Here is a 23768-nt window from a genome sequence, read left to right on the forward strand (position 1 = left end):
TGCACTTGCCACATSTACAGTAACACTCACACCTTCAGTGCAAATTAATTGCTGGCCATGTTTTCAATATCTCTTTATGCAGTCCTCCTGCCATCCCCAGCCATGCTGCCATGTGGCAGTTGTGTTCCTCTTCATCTGGGTGGTTTTTAAAAAATTCRTGTCAAATTAAGGTGGCCATGCAATCATGGTCTTATCCTGCTGTTTTGAGATGTATTATCTGTTGACTGTGYGTGGCTGTTGCTTGCTATGTACCAGTGATGAACAGTTGGACTCACTACATCTGTGAATTTAAATACCTTTTTGGGGCTGTCTCAAAAAGCAATAATCACTTAAGTTGAAGTCTGCAGTAGGAATTTCCAGCTCTTCATAATCTTTCACAGCATCCTTCTTAAAAGTGTGCCTAGACAAACAAAGAACATTTTTAAAGGATTTTTTACTACATTAAATTCAAAAAACTCCAGCAAGCAAGGCCTGGCTCCACAGGGAGAGGTAACTAAAGCCTACTGTGCAAACAGCATTGGAATATCCAAGGATCTAGGCTAGCTGCCTATCCTCTAAGAGCATTCCTGTAGCATTTATAAATATTAAGGTCATCYTGAGGCAGAACTAACAAAGAATTACTGACAGGTATGCAATGTTTTTGTTTAATAATTGGCTCTCAGGTAGTTGTGCAATTCGACACCCATGCCTGCAGCCGATCTCTGACATCCCTCAGAAGGATCCCACAGTCACCCTCATCTCAGCTCCTGATCAGCCCCAGCTCAGCTGTCCAGCCCTGGTGCCGGCACTCCCTGCCAGGGAGGGGTTTTGGTGTGGCCAGCGGGCAGTTCTCCCACAGGAAAATCAAGGGGTGTGGATGTTCATCTGCAGGGCAGCTTGGCAGGAATGAGGAGGGGCAGGCAGCCAAAGGCTGCTGTGGAGGAAAGAGCAATTACCAGTGAGAGGGAGGAAGGGTTGTGCAGTTCCAAGTACAGCACARTCCTGATTTTGGCCAATAAATGTTAACGGTAACTAATTATTCTCACCTCCTCAGTCTGATGACAAATGTCCCAACAAACCTTTGCTAAACTAACTTCCTTAAATGACAGGGTCTCAGATCCTTTCTCTTCAAATGTAAGCCCAAGCTTGAAGTTTATATCTTGTTATGGAGACACGTGGATTTGGTTAAACCTTCTGTATGTGCCATGGAAAACCCACAAAAGACAGAGGTGCCTTTCCTGCTATCCCTGCTTCCATAAGCTGCTGTTTGCCATGGCGGGAAATTGAAATACTACACAATAAATATTTATTGCTGTAATACTTACATATTTGAAATCAATTAAGGGAGGTTTTTTTCATTTCAGTGTTGATTTATTTAACTATTATTAGTTCTGTGGTTTTTAGATCACCACATCCTGACCAACAAAATGGTTGGAATTTATGCTGGGCTGTGTCATTTCTTGAAGTCTAAGGGATAAAAAGGGATGGTTATCTCTTGTCAGGCTCCTTGGAGAGCAATGAGGAAATGAGCAATAAAAGGTTCTTTGAGGCTCTTTTAACTGTAGTTTATCATCTATTATAGTTACTGATGTGTGGAAACCAACAGAAATACTTTACATGTTTGTAGTTACAAAGCCCTTAACAGCTGCAGCTGTGAGCCAAGCATTTACAGCTTTTTGAAATGTGTTTTTATAAATGYAACCTTAAATCATTGTGTTTTTGTATACCAGTCTCCTTAAGAAAATTCCTGAGATAGCAATATGTGGGTTGATACATTCAGTCAGGGCTGGTTTGTGGGTGCTTTTGTTTGTTTTCTAACTTCAGTAGAGCAGTGCATGATGTGAGCATTTTTGGGACAGGGTTAATGATTACCAAAATGCACAAACAGCGCTGCATTTCATTCCCCTTGTTGGATGCAGTGCTGAATGAGAAATCAGGGTGGGGAGAAGAAAACTGTGAGGGCACCCAGCATAACGAAGGGCTCAGGACTGTGCAAACCTCTTCCCATTACCAGGACTGGAGGATATAGCAAAGGGCTCCATATTTCTTCATCCCCAAGGGAGTCAGGTCTGGAATTTGCAGAGACTCAGCCCTCAGGGGCACTGGTCAAGCAGTTACTATGGAGAAAGCTTTCTACCCCCAGGTGGTTGGCTATTTATTACCCTTCCCTGTTTCTCATGGGTCTTTTCATGCAGTTTTTCTTTTTCATGCACTCTTCTATGCACTGTCCTCTCTGCATTTCTCTTTTCATCTGGCTTGGGTGGATTTCTTGCATCTAACCCTCTCCATGGGGAATGATAAAGCAATAAGGCATTTGGATGCAGTGCAAAGGATGTCACAACGTGACTGTTCTCAGCCTGTAYGCATTGCTGGTTAATAGGATCGCCAAAGGCATGTGATAAAACAAATATATTGAGATTGCAGACGTGTCAGCTCTTGTCTTCCACAAGAAATGCACTCTTTGGCATCCAGGTTGCTGTCACTGCTGTTGTGCCTATACTTTCTGCATTTACACCTTTGCAGGCTTGGCTTGGGTGACTGGCTGGTCTGGAATGTCTGTTCCTGTGCCAGGGCCTTTCCCCAAAGGCYTCTGACTGCCCCTGACATGATCCAGCAGGCAGATTTATCCACTGCACACTTGCATATGTGAGCCTGGCCAAACAAATGTCCCATGCATTGGGATTCCAGTAATTCTGGGATTCCAGTAACTCAAGGTGTCTGAGAATATGCAGCAGTTGAATATCAGCTATTCAACTTCCAGAAACTGCATGAAGACATAAGAGACAATGTTCTTTCTGCAAGTCTGTTTTAAATCAACCCAAATATTATTTTAGAGCCAGAGCTATAATTCAGTAAAACTTGATACAGTCTTGGAAAGCCATAGAAGGTATTAGGAAATACCACTGGAAGCTGAGACCTAGAGATACTGCAATAATCTGCATTTTAAACTAAATCGACATGTCAGTTAAATACTGATTGAGGCACACCACAGAGAATGATGGGTTACCTTTTCAACAGAAATCCTTAAAATGTAGAAGGCTTTGTTTGCATGCAAAAACAGAACCATTTTGCCACTGCTACTTGCAGCTGAAATAKTCATATATAGGAAAGATTACTGTCATGAGAATTTACTCAGTGCTATCACTGCTTGCCATACTTTGGTGATCATTTAGCCTATGAGTTAGGCTACTTCCAGGATCTTCAKCTCTGCAGAGGGGTTCTGAGGGTAAGGGGTAAGGTGCAGAAGTGTACCCTCCCTTGAGGAGCTGCTGCTGCCACTCTTCCTATGCAGAGGCTCTAAGGAGCAGAGATTAAAGTCATCACTGACATTTTTTGTGAAATGTTATATTTTTGGATTGGCTTTGTTTCCTCTGTAATTTTTCTTAAATTGATAGCTAYGTTCTGTCCATTTTGCACAAATATGAATTGAGAGTCACTGCACATTTTTCTTGAGAGGGAAGGTAGTTGGTGCACAAGAGTTAAATGACTTGGCATGTGAGAAAATCTGCTAGAGCTAGCATTGGAGGACACCAGAGCTGCTTCCCACCTCTGCACCCATTTCTTGTGCTCCTGCCTAAATAAGGAAAGTGAAAAATCATGGACTCATAGAATTGTTAATGCTGAAAARACTGGTTGGTCCAACAGCATCAAGTCCATCCATTAATGTGACACTGCCATGTTCACCACTWAAGTGTGTTCCCAGGTGTCACAGCCACATGGGCTTTAAACACTTGCAAGGATGGTGGTTCTGTCACTTYCCTGGGCAGCCTGTTCCAATGTCTGACCACCTGTTCAGTGAAGAGACTTTTCCTCATGTCACAGAATCAAATAGGTTGGAAAGGTTCTCTGAGATCAAGTCCACGCTATGTCTGAACACCATTGTATCAACGAGACCATGGCAATAACCCACCCCTGGTGGGTCTTGAGGCCATTTCCTTTTTCCTGTCCCTTGTTACCTGGGAGAAGAGACTGATCCTCACCTGGTGACAGCCTCCTTTCAGGGAATTGTAGAGAATGATGAGGTCTCTCCTGAGCCTCCTTTTCTCCAGGCTAAGCACCCCAGCTGTCTCAGCTGCTCCTCTTCTGACTCCAGACCCTTCCCCAGCTCCATTCCCCTTCTCTGGACTCACTCCAGCCCCTCAGTGTCCTTCTTGTAGTGAGGGGCCCAGAACTGGACACAGGATTTGAGGWGTGTCCTCATCAGTGCCGAGTACAGGGAGACAACCCCTGCCTGGTCTTGCTGACCACAATTCCTGACATAGGCCAGGATGCCATTGGCCATCTGGGCACACAGTGGCTCACGTTCAGTCACTGTCAAACAGCACCCCCAGGCCGTTTTCCAAGGGCAGCATTCCTCTGACAAAGGCAGCCACTCTGTCCCCATCCTGTAGCACTGCCTGGGGTTGTTGTGACCCAAGTGYAGGACCCAGCACTTGGCCCTGTTGAACCTCATAGAACTGTCCTCAYCCCACTGATCCAGCCTGTCCATAAAAAATAAAGCATGAACATTTCTGGTGATACTTGTTTCATAGCTTCTTTCTTACAGACTCAAGGTGACTTCTGGTAAGACAACCTTCCAGTGAATGTATTGTTTCCACTGAAACATCAGGATGATATTATTGTTCYCTTAGGCACCATATTTTTATCATTAAAAATATAGATCTAGACACTACACACATTTTTTTGACCCTTTTACCAGACACTGTAATTTTATGATTAGATACAGAGAAGGYTTAATGTCTTTGGGGAATCAGTATTATCTTTCTTTTCCTGCAGTTTTTTACAATGTTGTTGTGACTTTTTCCATGGTTAGATGTTTTAAGATAAGCTATGGGGTTGGTTAGAATATCTCTATCAAGGCTATTTTGCTTGAAAATGGCCTATGATCATATAAAACATCCATTGTTTACATTTGTTACAGGTTTTACTGCATGTGAACAAAATACTAAAATATTTGAAATGAATTAATGAGCCATACTTGCTGAAGGAAATTAAAACMAGTCACATGTCAGTGACATTTTAATCTGTCCTAGTACTGACCTCATCTTCCATGATACTATTTCTTAAAATTTGGATCTGCTGGGTTCATGTTATACCAGTGGAGGTTTTGGCACTAAATGTGGTGAGGTCATCATCCAGACCTAGCCCTGAGCCTGAAACATGATAAACATTTTTGCTGTGATTATGTGATTACCAAGAGCTGACTAAAATGATTGCTAAGAAAGTGTTTAAGACAAATTAAGGATAACACACTGCAATAGCCAGAGCTGTCTTCATAGAACCATAGAATGGTTTGTGTTGGAAGAGACCTTAAAGACTATCCAGTTCCAACCCCCCTGCTGTGGACAGGGACACGTTTCACTAGACCAGATTGCTCAAAGCTCAGTCCAACCTGGCCTTAAACAGTGCCAGGGATGGGGCATCCATAGCTTGTCTGAGCAACCTGTGCCAGTGCTTCACCACCCTCACAGTAAAGAATTTMTTCCTAATATCTAATCSAAGCCAACTCTMTTCTAGTTTGAAGCCTTTCCCTTCCCCCCTTGGCCTGTCACTCAAGGCCCCTGTGAAAATAGTGCCTCTCCATCCTTTTTGTAAGCTCCTTTTGGGTACTGGAAGGCCACAATAAGGTCACCCAGAAACCTTTTCTTTTCCAGGCTGAACAAACCTAATTCCCTTAGCTGTTCCTTGCAGGAGAAGTGCTCCATCCTTCTGATCATCTTGCTCCAACAGCTGATGTCCTGTATTGTTTGCAGATCSCAGAGCTTCATGTCCTGTATTGTTTGCAAAGCACCTTTGACACCATAAAATATCGTGRTTACAAGAAAAAATACCATTGTTATAAGAAAAAAAAATTATGTAGGACATCAAAGTTCTAAATATTTGAAAGYTGRATTCCACTKATTTGATAGTTGATGTTAAARAAAAAAAAGGAMAATYAAYTTGCCAGATTAATTCTAAGAAACCTGGGGGCTTTTAAGAGTACCAAGTGAGATTGTGTGAATTCTGGAGGTTTTGCCTGTCCTGCAGTTGATCAGTGCATCTGTGTAATTAACCTAACAAAACAAAGTCTAATGCATAACTTGCTCTGCTGCTTGCTTTCTCCTCAGGTTTGCCAGTTCGTGGTGTCTGTCAATGGCCTCAATGTTCTGCATGTGGATTACAGGACAGTGAGCAACCTCATCCTGACCGGCCCTCGAACAATTGTGATGGAAGTGATGGAAGAAATGGAGGCCTGAGAAGGCAAAAAAACCTCTTAGTGGACATTTTTGTGAGAGAAATAACAACCATGGAGTGGCATGACACAAGGCAGCGTCTAAAGAGATGATTCTGCTTTTGGGGGAGGGGGCTCTCTTTCATTTAACAATAATAGCACTGGTGATTATGCTAAGATGTGAACAACAGACACCAGCATATTTTCACTACGGACTTCTCTTTGCCTGACAGAGACAAGATGAAGGCTTTAGGTGATGTGTCCAGCCATGGCTGCACTGGTCAGAATGGGTTCCAGCCTCAGAGGCCATTTCCTCACAGTCCRCCACTGGAACAAAGCACTTCAGGAGCTGAAAGAGCCAAACACTGTGGGGTCAGGATRTCACAGATGGTTTGCATGACGTATTGACATTGATAAACATTGTCCTGGTGTCCAGCTTTGTCCCTGGAGCACATGCAGTCGCAGTTGCTTTCTGCTTGGGCTKGGGGCCAGCTGATTAAATCCTGGCTTGATCACAGTCAAGCACGAACTGCAAATGCATGAGAAAAGGTGTCTGTGCTCAGTAGAGGATATTCCTGTATGAATGTTTGGGCCTGACTGAGTACATGGGTTAGTCTACAAAGAAGATGGAAAAACGTGTGGTACTTTTATAAAATCTGCTTTTGAAAATTGGTCTTTTGGTTTCAATGCCTGTGCACTGGTTTAGGTGCTTGAGTATAAAATATTGGTTTTGAGGTTTTTTCCATATCTGTAAAAGAAAGGTGCTTCAATCTTGCTATTCATCTCTTTGGAGAATTTTTTGGACACCTTAATTCCTAGAAGAATATTTGGCAAGTTGCAGTGGGAAATTCACAGCCTTAGCATAAGGAATGATACATCCAGATGCTCCAGTAGCGAAAGTACACTTCAAATTGAAGCAATGTACTTGAATGTACATTAAGCTTATTAGCACTTTCCAATCATCTGATGTTTTGCAAAGAACCAACTTCCCACATGAGCTGCATTTGACACTATTAAAAATAAAACATTGTATTTAACTCACTCTTATGTTTCTCAAACAATAGGATTTCTTCACTGATGAATTCATGAAAGAAATACTTTAAAAAAACATGTATAAAAGTTCCATATTCTGCAGTTAGGTGACTCTTCAACTTGATAGTAAGGGGACTGCATGGGTTTTCTTTGAGCTTTGAACTGAATAAATATGTTCTGCTCCACAAAATTATGAATATATTTTGCAGACTTTCTCTGCTGTCTAAATTTTACAATTAAAGCTTGACTTTCTATATGCACATGCCACAAATCGTTCAGTTACAGGGTGGGGAAAGTATTTTTTCCTCAAATAATTCTGGAATAYGTTTTGTATTAAAATTGTTCTCACTAAATAAATTTCTCTTTCAGTATGTTTTTTCACTCACTCAAACACTTTTACCTCAAAGATTCAGCAAATCTGAAAACTCACATATGCCTGCAGCTTTGCAGGAAGAAGTCCTTGTGTTCTTTGTTTSTGGTTTTGTATGTGTGTGGTTGTATTTTCACCAAGAAAACCTCTGAAACTCCACTAATAYGCAGCAGTGCAGGGAGGTGTAAAACTGCAGCTGCTAACTTGGTATTAACCAGTAATAATAACTCAGGCACAAGAGTGTTTGCTGGGTTTGTTCAAACTGTTGTCTGCTATGACATTTCTAAATCCCACTTGTACTCCCCAAAATTTTGGTACACATGTATAATCCATAGCAGGTTACATTTTACAGTTAATGTAAAATAAATAGTTGGGCACATAATGTTAGATGAGGTTGTAATAACTGTCCATGGTATCCACTCCTAACACTTGAAAACAATCTTGTTATTTCAGTATGCTGTAAGTGTTTTGGTTTGTGAAAGCAGGAATGCTTCTCCAAATATTTCGATTTAATTTATATTTTTTATTTTCTTTTCCATTTCTTCCCCCCCTCCCCGGGTTGTTTTGGTGGCTTGGGCCCCTTTAAAATACAAATTGTGCATGTTAAGGCAGATACAGACTAAGTTAAATATTACAATGTGAAGGATTTTCTTAGCAAAATGCTAATGATTCTCTCTAATGCCATCATGGATTCTTCTGTATTACATCTCTTGCCTTAGTTAATATTCTGCTACAAGTTCTCTGTAGCTTACAGATAATTAAGAAACTGGGTCAGAATTTGGCTTAATAATGCATTACAGAGTGCACTTCAGACTAGAGCAAAAAGAGTGGGAATGGGGGGAGGGAGAGAGCTGTGCATTTCATTATGTTACAGATTGGAGATGGCATCTTGATTCACAAGATACATTCGTCTCTATCACRATCTGAGCACTGCTGCTTGCCTTCTGTTTAACAGGGATTTCCATATTGTGTTCTCAATTTGACTGACAATCTGGGATTTAATTAATTCTTTCCCTCTTTGGTGTGACAAAGGTATTCAAATTGTCTCTGCAATGAAATTTTGCGTTTTGGAAAAAGGSATGCAGAGTAAAAATTAAGCTATGAAATGTATCATTTCCAATTAAATTGCAGTTTGTCTGCAGATAGTGCTGCATATGCTCYGAGACATTCCACAGGAGCCCGTGTCAAACTCTCGTGCAGTTCAGAGGGCACAGAATTTTGAATATAACAGAGCACCTTGCTTCCTGCAAAGTGCCAGGGGAAATGTAAGATTATTCACAGAAGTGAGGCATTTCAAGAGATGGATGAATATCACAGTGTGGAGTGAAGCAAGAAATCAGAAATTAAAAACAAACCCCAGCATCAGCAGTAATCGCTTCACTAAAAAGAAATTTTTGTAAGACTTACTGTCTTCTGTGATCACGTTTTTGGTTACTACAGATCTTGTGAGATCCTCTAATAAATCTTTAAGCCTTAATCACTCAACTTAGTGCCATTCCTCTGTACATGTACATTTGCAAATCATTTATGGACATCTTCAAGCAATGTAATATTTAATTAAATTCAAGTAGCAGTTAAGCTAATTGGAGCATTAAATCAGTGTGGGGTTTTTTTTTCTGTTGTATTTCCTACAAGGTACATTATTTTCATTATCCTTTTCAAGATCAAATACCATATGTATAGTATTGAACACAACTGATTCCACTGCTAATCCCATAGAAGGCATTTCCTTCACACAATGATGCAATAATCCACTTCAGGTGTATCAGAACTTAATTGCTTTTTAGGTCTGCATAGAAGCTGAARATAAAACTTTCAGACTTAAAAAGACATTGGTGGTGTTATAGCAGTATCTGAAATACTAGTGGATGTGGCCTGTTACACCTTCTGTCTATGAGATTACATTCAGGAAGAGGTTTGGAATGAAAAGGTCATGTAGTAGGACTGTTTCTCAAAGTATGTTTCTTCATTTTTTTTCTTCATTTTCTGCTTATACTCTCATGAATGACTAAAGAATGCTGGGGATGTGTCAAATGCTGTCCCAGAATTATTGGTTTAATGGTCAGATTGTTCCCTTATCATGGTCTGGTAAGGGAAAACTGCCCCAGCGAAGTTGGAGAATAACAAGAGATCTGAATTTGGGCACATTTGTTGTGCCTCTGGACCTTAGGACAGTCTCTGTACAAGAGAGAGTAGTCTGAGGATTTGAATGAAGGAGAAACGCACATCTTTCTTCTTCTGCACTGTCAGCAATGATGCATGGAGGTTTCCTTTTCCATATGGGTGGAGAGAGAATGATCAAATTACAAAGTAATGCTCTAATAATTTCAGATAATACTGTGAATTAAATACTAATTTTTAATGTTATTTTTTCTAGATAAGTATTCTAATTTTAGAGACAGGAGAATCTGAAACAATGTTTTTTGCAAAAGTGTTTGCCTAATGCAAGACAGACTGAGAAATCAATTGTTGCAATTATGAGTATTTTCTGCCCCGTGTATAATTGAAACTAGACTACTTATGTAAGTGAAAAAGCATGTGTATGTCACATATATAAGTACAGTTAGACCACACYAGTCTTCAAACAAAGTGAGAGGACCTTTAAAAATAAAATTGTTGTTAAAAGATTTTCATAAATCACCCTTTTTAAATGTCTTTATCTGGTGAGTTATGAGACTTGTATTTTTCACTTATATGTGTTACTTATAAAAACAGAAATAGTACCTGCCAATTCAGTAATTTACTTTGTATACTCACAGTGCAGATAAAAATATTCCAGAGAGGCTGAATGATTTTAAACSATTAGATTTCTCTACAAACTTGTACATAAATAAATATTTATACCTTAATTTTGAAAAGGAGCTGCTAATGCAAGAGAGAATTTAAGATTGTCAAAGGATGTCACAGGAATCAATGATACAATTAATTTATACGATAAAGACAGTGTTTCATGTATRCTTTGTCTTTGCATTTGCAGTTCCTGAGGAAAATTCTTAAATATTCAGAAGGGAGTAGCTGTTACTGTCAGACTGAATGTCCTCTAGGCAAAAGGCTTTTGTTTTGCACATAGGTATCCGTTCTCACATTGGCCGTGGGAGCTGTGAATTTCCAGTGCTGTTGAAACTCACGTTTCATAAGCACACATTTAAAATGCAATGCTCAGCTTTAAGAGCAGGGGTTTGAAGCAAACACTGTCCTGTAGTTGGCACAAATCATTGTAATGCCTCTTATACAAAAATACTGCCATACACCTGTTGGTTTCCCATCCTGTATCACTCTCCTTGAACTTAGACTACAACAGTCTCCTACTGGCTTTTGTATGGCCTTGTCAAATAATAATCATAATTTCTTTTCAGAATTTTCAGGTGATTTGCAGAGGAAAACTCTCTTTTTACGTGCCACCTCTTGGTATTGATCCTAAAGGGTTTCTACCCAGAGACATCTACAAACTGCTCTTTAGATTATGGTACACRGAGAGCAGGCAGCATACTGACCACTTCAAATAATCATTTCCATCATGCCTGAGCTGTTGAACTCCTCTTCAGGAAAATGCTCCCAGTGCTCCTGCGGCTGCTGCTGCTGCTGCATGCACCAAATCAGGCCAAGCTGGGGAACACTGGTCAAAAGGACAGTCCACACCCACCAGACTGTTTTGTCTTTACCGTGATTTATGGATATTTTTTTTTCCTATTCTAGTTATTTTGCTGCATAGTTGACATTGGTCCTAGTTAAGTCTTCCAACTCAAAAATTGTTTCTGGAAGGTCTTGATGGTCCTGCTTTCTTTGTATTTTTACTTGTCTGTTTTTGAGTGCCTCTTTATCATGATCACCATTGCTAGCTTTTCATAAATTAGCAGTGCTTATCAATCTGGCCTAGTATTTCAGTAACACAGGTGCATTGGCATTGATCAAATGTTAACTCATGGATGAACAAAGACATGAGGCAAGGGAGCATAGTAAGAAAACGCTACCATAAATGAGGGACTAAAATTAATTTTAGATATAAAATGCCACCACATCTACTGTTAACAAAGCTGGATTCATAACACAGCATGGGCCACAGCTTTCATGGATGTTCTCACATTATGGAGACAGAAGGTGAGAGACCTCCAAAGAGTTGTGTTTTCTTTTGGGCCTCTGGTTGAGCTACCAGTGACTTCTCTCCATCCTGTGCTGGCTGGAGCACAGCCTTCCAAACACAGCTGGACTTGGAACCACATAAATGCTCATCTTCATTGCTAACTGTAAATGACTGCAGATCTTTATAATTGCATTTTACCTTTTCCACTGCAGGTTTTAGAATTTATTTTATTAAACAGAAAAACAATTTATTTCTCCATCTATCTGATAAAGAAATGCTCCTTTTCCCCCCCTTATGTTTCCAGTGGGACCTGTGATGAACAGAAATACTTTTCTGTTTGTACTCAACCATGTCTCATGTAATAYTTGTTCTTACTTTCCTTTCTCAATGCAAACCTCCTCTGGAAAAATTTAATGAAAATTTCATGAAAACTTGAGCAAAACCAGCAATATGATGCCTATTAGTAGATCATAGATGGAAAATACATAGTATGTTCAAATAATAATTAAAAAAAAAAAGAAAAAAAATAAGAAAAAATACCAAGTTAACTTGTTTTAAAGTTATTGTTGATTATTTTAAAGTAGAAGCAAAACAAATGTAGACCACAGAAGAGAATCCTTCAGGCAGGTGCATTGAAGTGGTGTAGAATGGAAAGATTTTGTCATAGAATGATAGAGTTGGAMGGGACCTTAAAGATCATCTAGTTCCATTCCCATGTCCCTGGTGGCAGGGACACCTTCCACCAGACCAGGTAGCTCAAAGCCCCATCCAACCTGGCCTTGGACACTGCCAGGAATGACAGTCCCACAATGTCCTGTTAAGTTTCTTAATACCATCACAGAGAGAAAACGTGTTGTAGTTTTATGGCTAAATTTACAATTTATGTCCTTAACACTGCCTTTTTAATAAGAACAGTGTTGTAATAATGCATTTATTTATAAGAACACTTAATTAGAAAATGCAGTGCATAATAATATAGTAAAGATACATATGGGAAATACCTTCATTTTGAATATAACAAACTCCCAAAACAAAACATTTCATTTGACAAAATAAGTTTCATTGACATTATGAAGTAATTTAAATGTTTTAAAATATCTTCTATTTTTAAAATAGAATTCAAACTGCATGTATCAGCTAAAAATAAATACACACGTGGGCTTGACTGAACAACTGCTTTGTCAATGGAGTCCAGCAATGGGGCTAAACTGAGCACTTCATGTTTATTAGCAAAAGTTTAATTAAGCGTGATGTTGAGCAAAGCCTGGGAAATATTAAGTGATTACACTCAGAAGRAGTGCTTAGTAGTTTGCAGAATCARGAATCCRTTTAATTTCTGCTCTTAAAGTGCCCTAACAGCCTTGCTTTGCCTGCAAAATATTTCTAGAAACAAGAAAAGATTTTCTTAAAACTCATTTAAAAATTGAAGATGGAATGTACTAGCTTTTATGGCTTAACTTGGAAAGGAAGAAACATGAAAGTATTTAAGATCTTAATGTTACATTTTCCCAGTGTCTGTTTTGTTTTATAARCATTTTCAGCTCAACTGCTTTTTGAAGATAACTTTATGCACCCTTTTGTTTGTTACTKCAGCTGGCAAGTGTGTGTGTTTTGTTTGTTTTGCTAGAACAAACAAGATCCTGTTGAATATTAAAATATTCAATATTTCGTTTTCTATTACACTCCATTAAATGCTTAAAAGATGCATTTATAAAAGAGTGCTGCCTTACCCTCTTACTGTTTGATTTTCATGATAAAATGAGTGTTAGTGTGTGTTACACTTYTGTTTCATTTCCCACTGTACATGATTGCATTATTGTTCATTCTCCTAAGAGATTATTTTCTGGGGGTTATTGATTGACATTCCTTATAGCAGCATCAGTATTCCATTTAAATATAAATCCCCTGGACCTCATCTCCTATAGTTAGACAAAGAAAAAAATCTCTTCCGGTTCAGAAATTTTAATTTGGAAGATGAACACACAAAAAACATTTACCTTAACTCTTGCTGATTACTGCTTCTTTCTCTAAAAACAGACAATGCTGTCTTAATGTGCTAGAGCTCCAGGAAATCATGTAATACAGGAATAAAAACTTYATGATTAGGATCAAATTGTCCACTTTTTAAAGGCTCTTTGATGATACCCTTTTGCAGTAGTTATCCTGATTAACTCCTAACAATGGGCTTGTGATTGCAAAGATGACCTTTGGCACACGGGTTAATGCAGTGCTCTTTTCCCAACACTGCAAAGACTCTGAAAAAACATCACAGCAGGGTGATGCCTTCTACTTCTACTTACCTAATTGGAATCTGAACTCAGAAACCAGGGGCTTGRTTCTGTTGCATACACATAAATGTCAAGTGCTTCAAAGATGCTTTTAGGCTGTTTGAGACATTTTTCTGCAGCAGAGAGCACCCTCAGTGAAGTCTACGGTCTCTTCAGATCACATCTAGAGACAAAGTCCCAGAGGATATCTTAAATATTGTAGGATAGCTCAAAACATGTTAGACACCTATTTGTGAACAACTGAGTGACATCTCTAATAATCACAATTTAACATCAGTTAATTCAATTGTCTCACAGCTGTCAAATTTTTTTGAGTTACCCAGCTGTATATTCAATTAGCTCTGTTGATGGAAAAGAACATCCTGGCTATCCTGCCAAATCTCAAAGAAGCTGCTCACTTGTATCATGCAGAACTGACTGTGATGATGTGCTGTTGTTAAATGTCTCAAGAAAATTGTYTTCTTTTCCTTTCCTCCTATGCTTTTAGTCAAGATGCAAAGTGGTCTCTCACGCAAAGATCTCTCTGCTTCTGAATTGTCTACTGCCAGTCAAGGGGACCAGAGCCATTTGTCAGCTGAGCTGTAATCCGTATATATAAATGATCATACATTATTGCTTTCTGCATGTTTCAACAGATTCTTTTACTTAAGCTGCTTTTAAGTTGTCCTGAAAAGTACTAATTTTACCCAAGGAGTCACAGGAAGGCAGCAACTGCTCCCATTAGAGAAACAGGATCATAAGAAGGAGTAGCAGCCACTGCACACACAGCAGATGAGAACAGATGCAGCAGCAGCTGAGTATTTCCACATAACCCCACATTTTATTGCACTGCTTKCAGTATGACAGGTATTGTAGCTCTTGGCTGCCTTGAGGTATTTCTACACCACCCTGCACTTCAGTGATGGCTCTCCCTGCTCTGTCCCTTGCGCCACAGTCAGTCACATCTCGGTGTTTCACATCTCAGCCTTTGCTACAAGGGGAGCTTCTGCTCACTGCTGTAGCAGAACGGGGCACAGGCAGCGTCCAAACGCAAGTGAGGAACTCAAAGCAAAATTTATAGAGAATTTAGGTGCTGACATTAAAAGAAAAAATCCATTTAAAACCCCTGTTAACGCACACAGATGCTTAGAGGGCCATTGGGATTGAAGATTTCACCACAAGTTACCTGACATGTTGTAGCTATAGCATTCTAGCTGGCTTACACCTTTTAATCATGTTCAWGTTCTTCATGGTTTTACAGGACATGGTTTTACAGGACATCCTCAGGGCCCCCCTCCCACATCCACCACTCTCCAAGTGTTACCACATGAGCTCCTACAWCCAATGTGCACAAAGTAAAATCCATGTGGGTGTCCTGGATATCTAAGACCATCAAGGAAACTTGCAGAGGAGCAGAGCTGAAACTCAGTCTCTTAAGACCTTGGCCAGTTTTCAGCCTGCGGGATGAACTTTCAGAGAGCAAGCAAGGCACACTTCCCCTAATGCAAAAGACAGCAGTGCCCTGTATTGACTGCAACCCACAGGCTCCGTGGCTGTGGAAAAATATTTCCCTTTATGTATTTTGAACCTTCTGTAGCAATGAATTTGTTATTTGCCACCTTGTATTTCAGTTTTGGCAGTCTCTTGTCTCCAGTGTGCCAGGTTCTCATCATGCGCGGTCAGCCCGTGACCTCCTCAGCTCCACAGTCATCCTGGAGCTCCTCTCCAAGCTCCTCTTCCCCCAGGCTGTGCTGGTGAGAGCCCTGGTGCCAGATCCCACAGGCTGTGGCTGAGCTGTCACAGCTCTGGGAGCGGCACATGGGAGGATTTAGAGCCCAAGTGTCCCCAMGGAGCTGCCCCACACCAACGCCGCRTTCACCCCAGCGAGGCCACAAACGGCGTCTGCGACTCTGGGGGAGCTGGGCCCAGCACCAAACACTCCCAGCAGCGTGGGCAGCTCGGGGTTTGTCCAGCACATTCCTGCCTGTCACTAAAACCAAGAACTGGAAAACCCCCAGGCTTTTCAAAGGAATAACTTCATRGCTAAAGGATGAGTGTTGTTGCAGTTCACACAATATTTTCAGTGCAATAACATAAGTGGGAATTTGTAAGTAAATAGGACAGGTTATCGTTCTTGCAAAAAGACTGAGAATTAGGAAGAGTTCAGATCTTTAATTTTACTTCTGTTAATAATTCTGATTTTGTTACTGACATTAACCACACACTGAAAGCCCTATAAATCTTATGCACTCACTAAGCAAGTGAAGAAAGTTAATGCTAGTTTAACAAATAGTATGGGAAATTCTTTGAGAATCCAGTTAAGCAAATTACAGTAGTGATTATAAGTGTTTGTGGTGACCTTCTGTTTCATTTACCTACAGAAAATCAGAAATAATTCCATTAAGTGCACAAAAATGCAACCTGACTGTAAGATTAGAAGCAAAATCCCAGTCTGACTTGTTACTGGCAGGCTGATTTAAACAGCAGAAAGATAAGACAGCTCATATTTTGGACATTATTTTTTAAATCTGCACTGGACTTGACCACCAGATGCAGCCTTGGTTTAAAAATAAATGCTACTCAACATGAGAGGCACAAATTTGACTGTGATGACTCTCTAAATCAACCTCTAAAAAACCCAAAATTCAACAAAAAGGAGACTGGCTGCTCCTTGAGCCAGCAAAGAATTAATCTGTTCCACTGGCATGCAGGGTAGTGATTCAGCATCACTAAAGCACTGAGTGTCCTTCAGTCTCCTTTCCGTGTGGCACACTAAGCTCTCACCTGATCCTGTGAGCCCAGAAAAAAACACAGCACTGCACTCTTACTGCATTCCTCTGCTGAGGAAACTGTACATGCTATGAAATGAAAGTTTAATGATGACAAGTTTTSAAAATTAACAGAATGTACATAGCAATCTGAATTACTTGTGTTATGATTGCAATATTTTCTGGACATGGCAAATGGCCATAGGTGGACATTTTTAAAAAGATAACATGTAGTAAGAATGCACTACACTGGAGAAACAAAGCTGTTCTTCACTTTTTTCAAGTTGTTCCTTTTTTCATCAGTGTGCAGGCAATAACTACCCAAGTTTTAAAAAAATATCAGCAGATATAATGCAAAGAAAATGAAGTTCAGACAGTAGAGAAGGACAGAAACATGATTTTAGGAATTGTACCTTCATGCCTCAGAGTTCGTGTCAGTGACAAAATGCCTTGTTCTGCCTGTTCCWCTTTCTCTGATACAGCACAGAATCAGCAGATAGACAGACATGTGTCTGGTTCTGCATTACCTGGTGGAAAACTGCTCATGGAGAGCTGCTGGGTGTGAGTTGAACCTGAAGATTACACAATTTCAAAGGTGCTTACAGCTCACTTTGAAATAGGCTGATCCTATTCTCCCCTTCCCTAGCAGTGAGTTTTGCTCTTCWTTGCAATGGAACCCAGTCAAAACCCAACAAAGTTATTTTTATGAGAGCACAGATACAAGTCCCCATTGTAGACTCCTGCAATTTGCAAATTTTGGGTCCAATGCAGAATTATTTTGCAGAGGAGATTTCATTGTCCAAAACCACATTGTCCTCCTGTTCAGCTTCCCAGACTTTTCAGGCTGGCAGCCTAAACAGTGACAGAGCACAGGCAAGACAAGAGGAGGAACCCTTCAAAGATTGATATCAGTCAAATAAGAGCCTGATTCCCCCTGGAGAGCTACCTCTGCTATATGGGAGAAAGGAAGGCAAGTTATTCCTTTGGCTGGCTTTAGCAAACAAGAATTGAGCAGGATTAAATAGGGTCATCATGCACCTTGATGTAGCTGAACTGCTCTGTAATTGTATACTCAGTCTCGTACACAGGTTAATATTATCTCCAGCAAATCAGCAAATGCAAAAGCCATGTGAGAATACGGTCTGTTACTGTAAGGACTCACACAGTCACTTCCCAGTGCAAAAGCATTCAGAGTTTTCAGATTTTAAGGACTAATTTGTTGGGTTAAACCTTGCTATTTTTAAGAGGCAGATCAGCTGATGGGCCAAACAGCACTAACTCCTTTCTTTGTGCTGGACAACAATAGCAATGATAGGTTTATGATTAACTACTATTTTTATGGTTGCAAACAACAACATTGTGAAATGCCCAGTGGCCTAAAGGAGATGTTTTGACTATTCTTCCAAGACTGCAAATCTCAGGACAGAGGTTTTGATTGTGTAAGATAGTGAAGAAYATCTACTATTCCACCATAATCTCTGAAGATTATGCTGTAAGAAACACTGTGTAAGAAATAAGACATTATTTTTATTATTTTGTTGTAAGCTGTCTGATCTCAAGCACTGTATTAATTTCAACAGGCCACAGATACACAGATAAACTTTTTTCTGTGCACCGTAAGAAAAAAAAATTACTGTGGCCAGTGCCAATACTACAAGAGCAATTAAATTGTCATTTATGAAAGATGCTACCAATAAATTAAARGTTAAAATAGGGTCCAAACAGTGATAATGAAAAGGAAACAGCAAAAAAGGTGATGATATGGGGATTACAGTACTTGGCCAAGAAGCCTGAGATGAGAAGTAAGTCACTACAGTTYAATGAACAAGTACTAGAAGATTATGTAGAATTATGGACAGAGTGTTGTTAAATATTCTATTTTTACCTGTTTTTGTGGAGAATGTGGATTGAAGTGATGTTCAGGGCAAGAACCAGATACTGCAAAAAGTTTTTACAACAGCATAAAATACAGTCTCTAAGTGTTGAGAGTGAGTGAAGCAAAAAAAAAAAAAAAAAAAAAAAAGACTTACCCAAAATCTTTTGAGATGTTATCTGGGTTTTGTGGTTGTAAACTATTGCCTCTCCTTTTTTCCGCTTTCTGATACTTTGTCACAATACCCTATAACTATTTAAGTGATCAGATCAATCATTTTGGAGCGCAGTTTCTACTGGCTCTTTGTTTAACGCCAGAGCAAATACTTGCTTTCCTCTGGTGTAATTTCCTGTTATTTTGACTTGATATTGAAGGTGCTTAAATCCTGTTCAGTGGCAGTGTCCAAGCTCTTCCTGGGTGCACATGCAACACAGGGCTATTCCGCAACAGATGCAGAACCAAAACAGCCTCCTTGTCTTTATCACAGCGATTCTGGGCAAACCCAGTGACCACCTCAGTGTCAGGGAGAGCTCAGTGACCACTGTCACACGTCCTGTTGCAGGTCTGACCTCAGCCATCTCCMAGTCCATCCCACAGCAGCAGCTTTTCCTCCACGGAGAAGCTTCATAGGGGTTGGCTTTGGCTGAGTGGGACCTTTCTGCACAGAAGGGGAGTAATCCAGGTCCTTACAGCTGATAATTTMTTGGCTCTTATAATGTAGATCAAAGAGTTGTGTTTTAACAGACACAGTACTTGAATTTGAACTGCAGAAGCACAAAAGATAGAGGTTTGTGAATACACAGGAGAGATGTTTATCCAAGACTGCCCCCATCTGTTATTGCCTCGCAGCTAAAAAAAAACAAGTTTCAAACTGCTGTAAATTCTTCTCATACCTGATAAAGTGACATTTCCAGTATACTGATTTTTAGTATCAGATTTTATTGGAAAAATAAAAATCAAATAAAATAAAACATAAATAAAAGGTTAAATACTCCTGAAATACAAACATGGAAGGCATACTGGATTTCTTCAGTGAGTGTTTGAGTGGGAGTAATTTTATTGAGCTTTTTGCAGCAAATAAAAATATTAATACTTTTCTTGGCTTTTATCTATTCACATTTTATCTAAATTACTCTAAAACATGAGCTATTTTTTTTAAATTTACAAAATCTTCTTGCTTTCTCTTTGGCAAATACAAATCTCAGGACCATTTTTCTTTCATAAAGTTGCTGCTAAGGTAAATTCAGTATTTTATTCATGGAAAGCTAACTTTATATGTTTAACATATGCTTATATAAATACTGGGAAACTAAGTCTATTCCTAAAAATTCCAGCTGTAATGCTTAAAAATATGTAGGGGAACRAAGTACCCATGGATGAATCTCATCATCCACTTCAAAAAAAGCAAAGAGAACCAGGCTGTTGAAAACTGAACAAGTGAAACAGTTTAGATGAATAAAAAATTTTGAGAAATATAAAATACTGTCCTAAAGGTGAGTTTGGTTTGGGTGTTTATTGAGCATAACAAATGCAATACATTGCCATGTGATATTATTCTAGGAGAGAACTGTAATTATTTTTTWAAAGTCTAATGAACACAAGCTTTTCTAAAAATTGCAAATTAGAAAAACTGAAAATTCAGTAATCTACAAGATGAAAACCAGATAGTTGGACAACATTTAATAATCATGTTCCTCATGTCAAATGTGTACTAGAAAAGTGCTTAGAGCAGAGTGAGGCAGACCAAAGGTGATTAATTACAGTGTTCAAGGGTGTCCAGGGCAGGAGCTCACAGCAGAAGCTCAGTAGGAAAAGGACAAGAAGCTCTGCTTCTTTTAGGTAATAGCTTAAGATGTGTTTTATTTGGAAAGAAATTGTTTCTTGTTCCATACATCCCTTGCATTCACAACTTACACTATTTATTATAGAGACCACCACGGTATTGCTTCCAGCTCTTACTGGTTTAAATATTCGTTTCAGCCAGGATTTCATTCCAAAGAAAATTACTTCTTGCACAGACATCCAGAATCTGTACCTCTTATGCTTATTCAGTAAAATATGGGGGAGTCCTTCCCTTACTGTGTTAAATTTTACCATTGATGGGCTGCAACTTAATCTGCACCACAGCTCAATCCAGCAAAACCTTTTGCCAGGATAATGTTGTTTTTGTACCTACCCATTTCCAGCTGCTGGTGACTTCACAAAGCCTGGTTGTTCCTCTTTACTSAGAGCACCCTGGCTGCATGTTGGCAGTGTCCCAGCACCTACCCACCAAATGCAGGGATTTTGGGAGGGTTGATGAAGTCCCAGCACGTAGCCTGGGAGCAAATGGGAGCAGTGGTCACATTATGACTGCAATGTGTTCATCTGAACTTTAGTAAGGCTTTCTCCCGTAACTTCCTCATAGACACACTGCTGAGGCATGGGCTGGACAAGGGGACAGTGAGAGGAGCTGAAAATTGGTTGAATTTCTGGTCTCAAGAGGTTCTGATCAGGAGCATGAAGTCCAGCTGGAGCCCAGTCTCTAGAGATGTGCCTCAGGCAGAGGTTGGAACTGGAGCCAATATTGCTTTGACTCTTCATTACTGGACTGGTCAAGAGTGAAAAGTGCACCTTGAACAAGTTTGCAGATAGCAAACAAGCTGGGAGGAGTGATTGATACAAAAGAAGGTTCTGCCACCATTTAGAGCCCCCTCATCAGGCTGGAAAAATGCAGAACAGGAACATCATGAAGTTCAGCGAAAGGATGTGCAAGCTCCTGCTCTTTGGGAGGAATAATCTCAGACACAGGCACACACTGGTGGCTGCCTGCAGGAAAGGCCCTGGAGTGGTGACACTGAGCTGTGCTGAGCCTGCAGTGTGCCCTTGCAGCACAGGAGGCAAACAGCCTCACAGCCTGCTTGGGAAAAGCACTGCCAGCATGTCGAGGGAGGTGATCTTCCCCCTCTGCTAAATCCCTGCATCTGGATGCTGGGTCAAGTACTGGAGTGAGTCCTGAGAGGGACCATGAAGGTGATTGAGGGCTTSGAGCATTTCTTTCAGGGAAATCTGATCCATTTGGATAAATAAATACCTGATGGGAAGGAATGAAGAGGGAGCCAGACCTTTCACAGTGTACCAACAGTGCAGAAGGCAATGGAACAAACTGAAACACATTCAATTCCATCTGAACACAAGAAAACATTTGTGGTGTGGTAAGTTTTTCCCCCTTCATTGTGACAGTGGTCAGCACTGGAGTAGGTCACCCTGGGAGGCTGTGGAGTCTCCACTCTTGAAGATGCTCATAACTGAACCTGACATGGCCCTCAGAACCCATTCTAGCTGACTTCCTTGAACAGGGTGGGGTCGGACTAGGTGTTCTCCAAAGAGTCTGTGATCCTGTGTGATGCTGTTGGGTCCAGAACATTGCCCAGCAACAGATGAGGAAAATCCTCCTTCTTGTTGCAGCCTGAGGGAGAAGAAGCACACAGGAGCCCTCCCTGTCCAGCGACGGGAGAAGGGCTCCTGCCCTGTGAGCACATCTGCRTGTCAGAGAGGGTAACATCACTTCTCTGCTGCTCTGCCCTTTCACTGCAGCTATGAGGAACCTGTGGGTGCAAGAATTAGCACCTTCAGYATCTCAGCAAGCTGAACTCAGCTTCCCTGCTGTCTTTAGTAAGTTTACTTAAGGCTGAACTCCCTCCCTAAATGGAACTGCATTTGACAGAGGCTCAGAAGGATGAAGGTAGYTCCTGACCATGTTGCCAGGTTCACACAGCTATATTTGTTCCTCAGCACTGGCCTGAAAAAGGCTCAGAAACTAGCTGAGATGTCGAAGTGTAAATGCAAGATAGATAACCTAACCCCTCACATCTAAAGAGATCTAATTTGACTGCAGAATTAGAAGATGACTTTATGAAACACTTACCTTGTCATTCTTGCCATTACCCCCGAAACCGTCATATTGAGAASAGAACAGAACAATACATGACTGAATAATATTTGGATTTTTTTTTCATTGTCCTATTGTCCTTTTGTCCAGTTTTGATCTCTTTCCTGCCAATTTTGGAGGAGCAGGAACAACTCTAAACATGAACAGCTACACCTCAATGGCCATGGCATCAATCTGGTTTCTTATGCATCCCTGTCGCTTACCTCATTATGTGTAATAAGCTTCAGAAGAATTAACCTAGCASCTCACTAAAGTGCTGAAAGAACTGAAATCCAGAAAGCATCAAGGAAATGAAAATGACTCATCAAACATRTCAACAACATCAGACATGTCAACAAATAATGAAGTAAAGCTGGACTACTTTGACAGTTTCTGCCTAAAAATAGAGATGTAAAAAGCCACATTTGTGGGATTGATATCAGAGAAATAGTTGTAGCACAAAGAAAGACACTAGCAAAAAATACTTAACAAAAATTCACTATCCTTTCCAGAAGTCATTTCACTGTATATTCACATCACAAAATAATTGTCTTAACTAATTGTCTTAACTAATGAAGAGGAAAATTAAAAAGCATGCATGGCTAAKATGTTGAAGAAGGTACATCACAATTAAAATATTTTTTCTCTATTTTTAATTTGGGTGGAATATAGTCCAAAGTCCTTCTCTGCTCTCTCAGTGCATGACTTACTTCATAGATCACCTAATTACTACAAGTGTTGACAGACTGATCTTGGCAAACCACTTTTCAAAGAGTATTGTATGTTATATTTAACCAAATGTAAAGCAAAAGTCAGTTATGCTTCACCTCAAATGTTATCTCTGTCTCTGTGTTATGGAGTTGTTTTAATAAAGAAAAGAGAAATATGTGATTTGTTGTYAGGCCTAGGGACAAGTGTGAGTGGTTCAAATTGATGTTCCGTAGTCAAAACCTTTGAATGTGACTGGAGCTTTTGGATGCTGGAGGATAAAGGGTATTTAAAATTGTACATTTCTTTGTAAGATAGTTTAGGAGCTAAAAGTGCTAGTTAACTTAAAAAACATAATTTTAATAAAAGAACACAAGACCTGGTTAGTTTTTGATTATTTGCCATTTGAAAATATCCCCCAAACTTGATACTCTCATCTCCAAAATCCTGTGAGAAATGGTGCATATTGCATTCATTAGTATATGAAAGAAGTCAGAAAAATAATATTCTAAGTATATCCTAAAAAGCAGAATATATGAAAAAAAAGAGATAAGGATTGATAATGATGG

General features: G+C 39.9%; 1 protein-coding gene across 1 annotated transcript in view; it reads left to right on the plus strand.

The window, feature by feature from the left end:
• DEPTOR (DEP domain containing MTOR interacting protein) overlaps window positions 1-9759 on the plus strand; it is a 77589-nt gene extending 67830 nt beyond the window's left edge. The window contains exon 10 of the mRNA XM_057368011.1: window positions 6087-9759. Within this exon, the coding sequence (XP_057223994.1) occupies window positions 6087-6215 (129 nt within the window). The 3' untranslated portion in view covers window positions 6216-9759. The remainder of the gene's footprint in view (window positions 1-6086) is intronic.
• Window positions 9760-23768: the final 14009 nt, after the last annotated feature.

This window comes from Malurus melanocephalus, unplaced genomic scaffold (genome assembly GCF_030028575.1).
Source record: "Malurus melanocephalus ecotype Western Australia unplaced genomic scaffold, MMel_1.1 scaffold_3, whole genome shotgun sequence".
NCBI classification, from domain to species: domain Eukaryota; kingdom Metazoa; phylum Chordata; class Aves; order Passeriformes; family Maluridae; genus Malurus; species Malurus melanocephalus.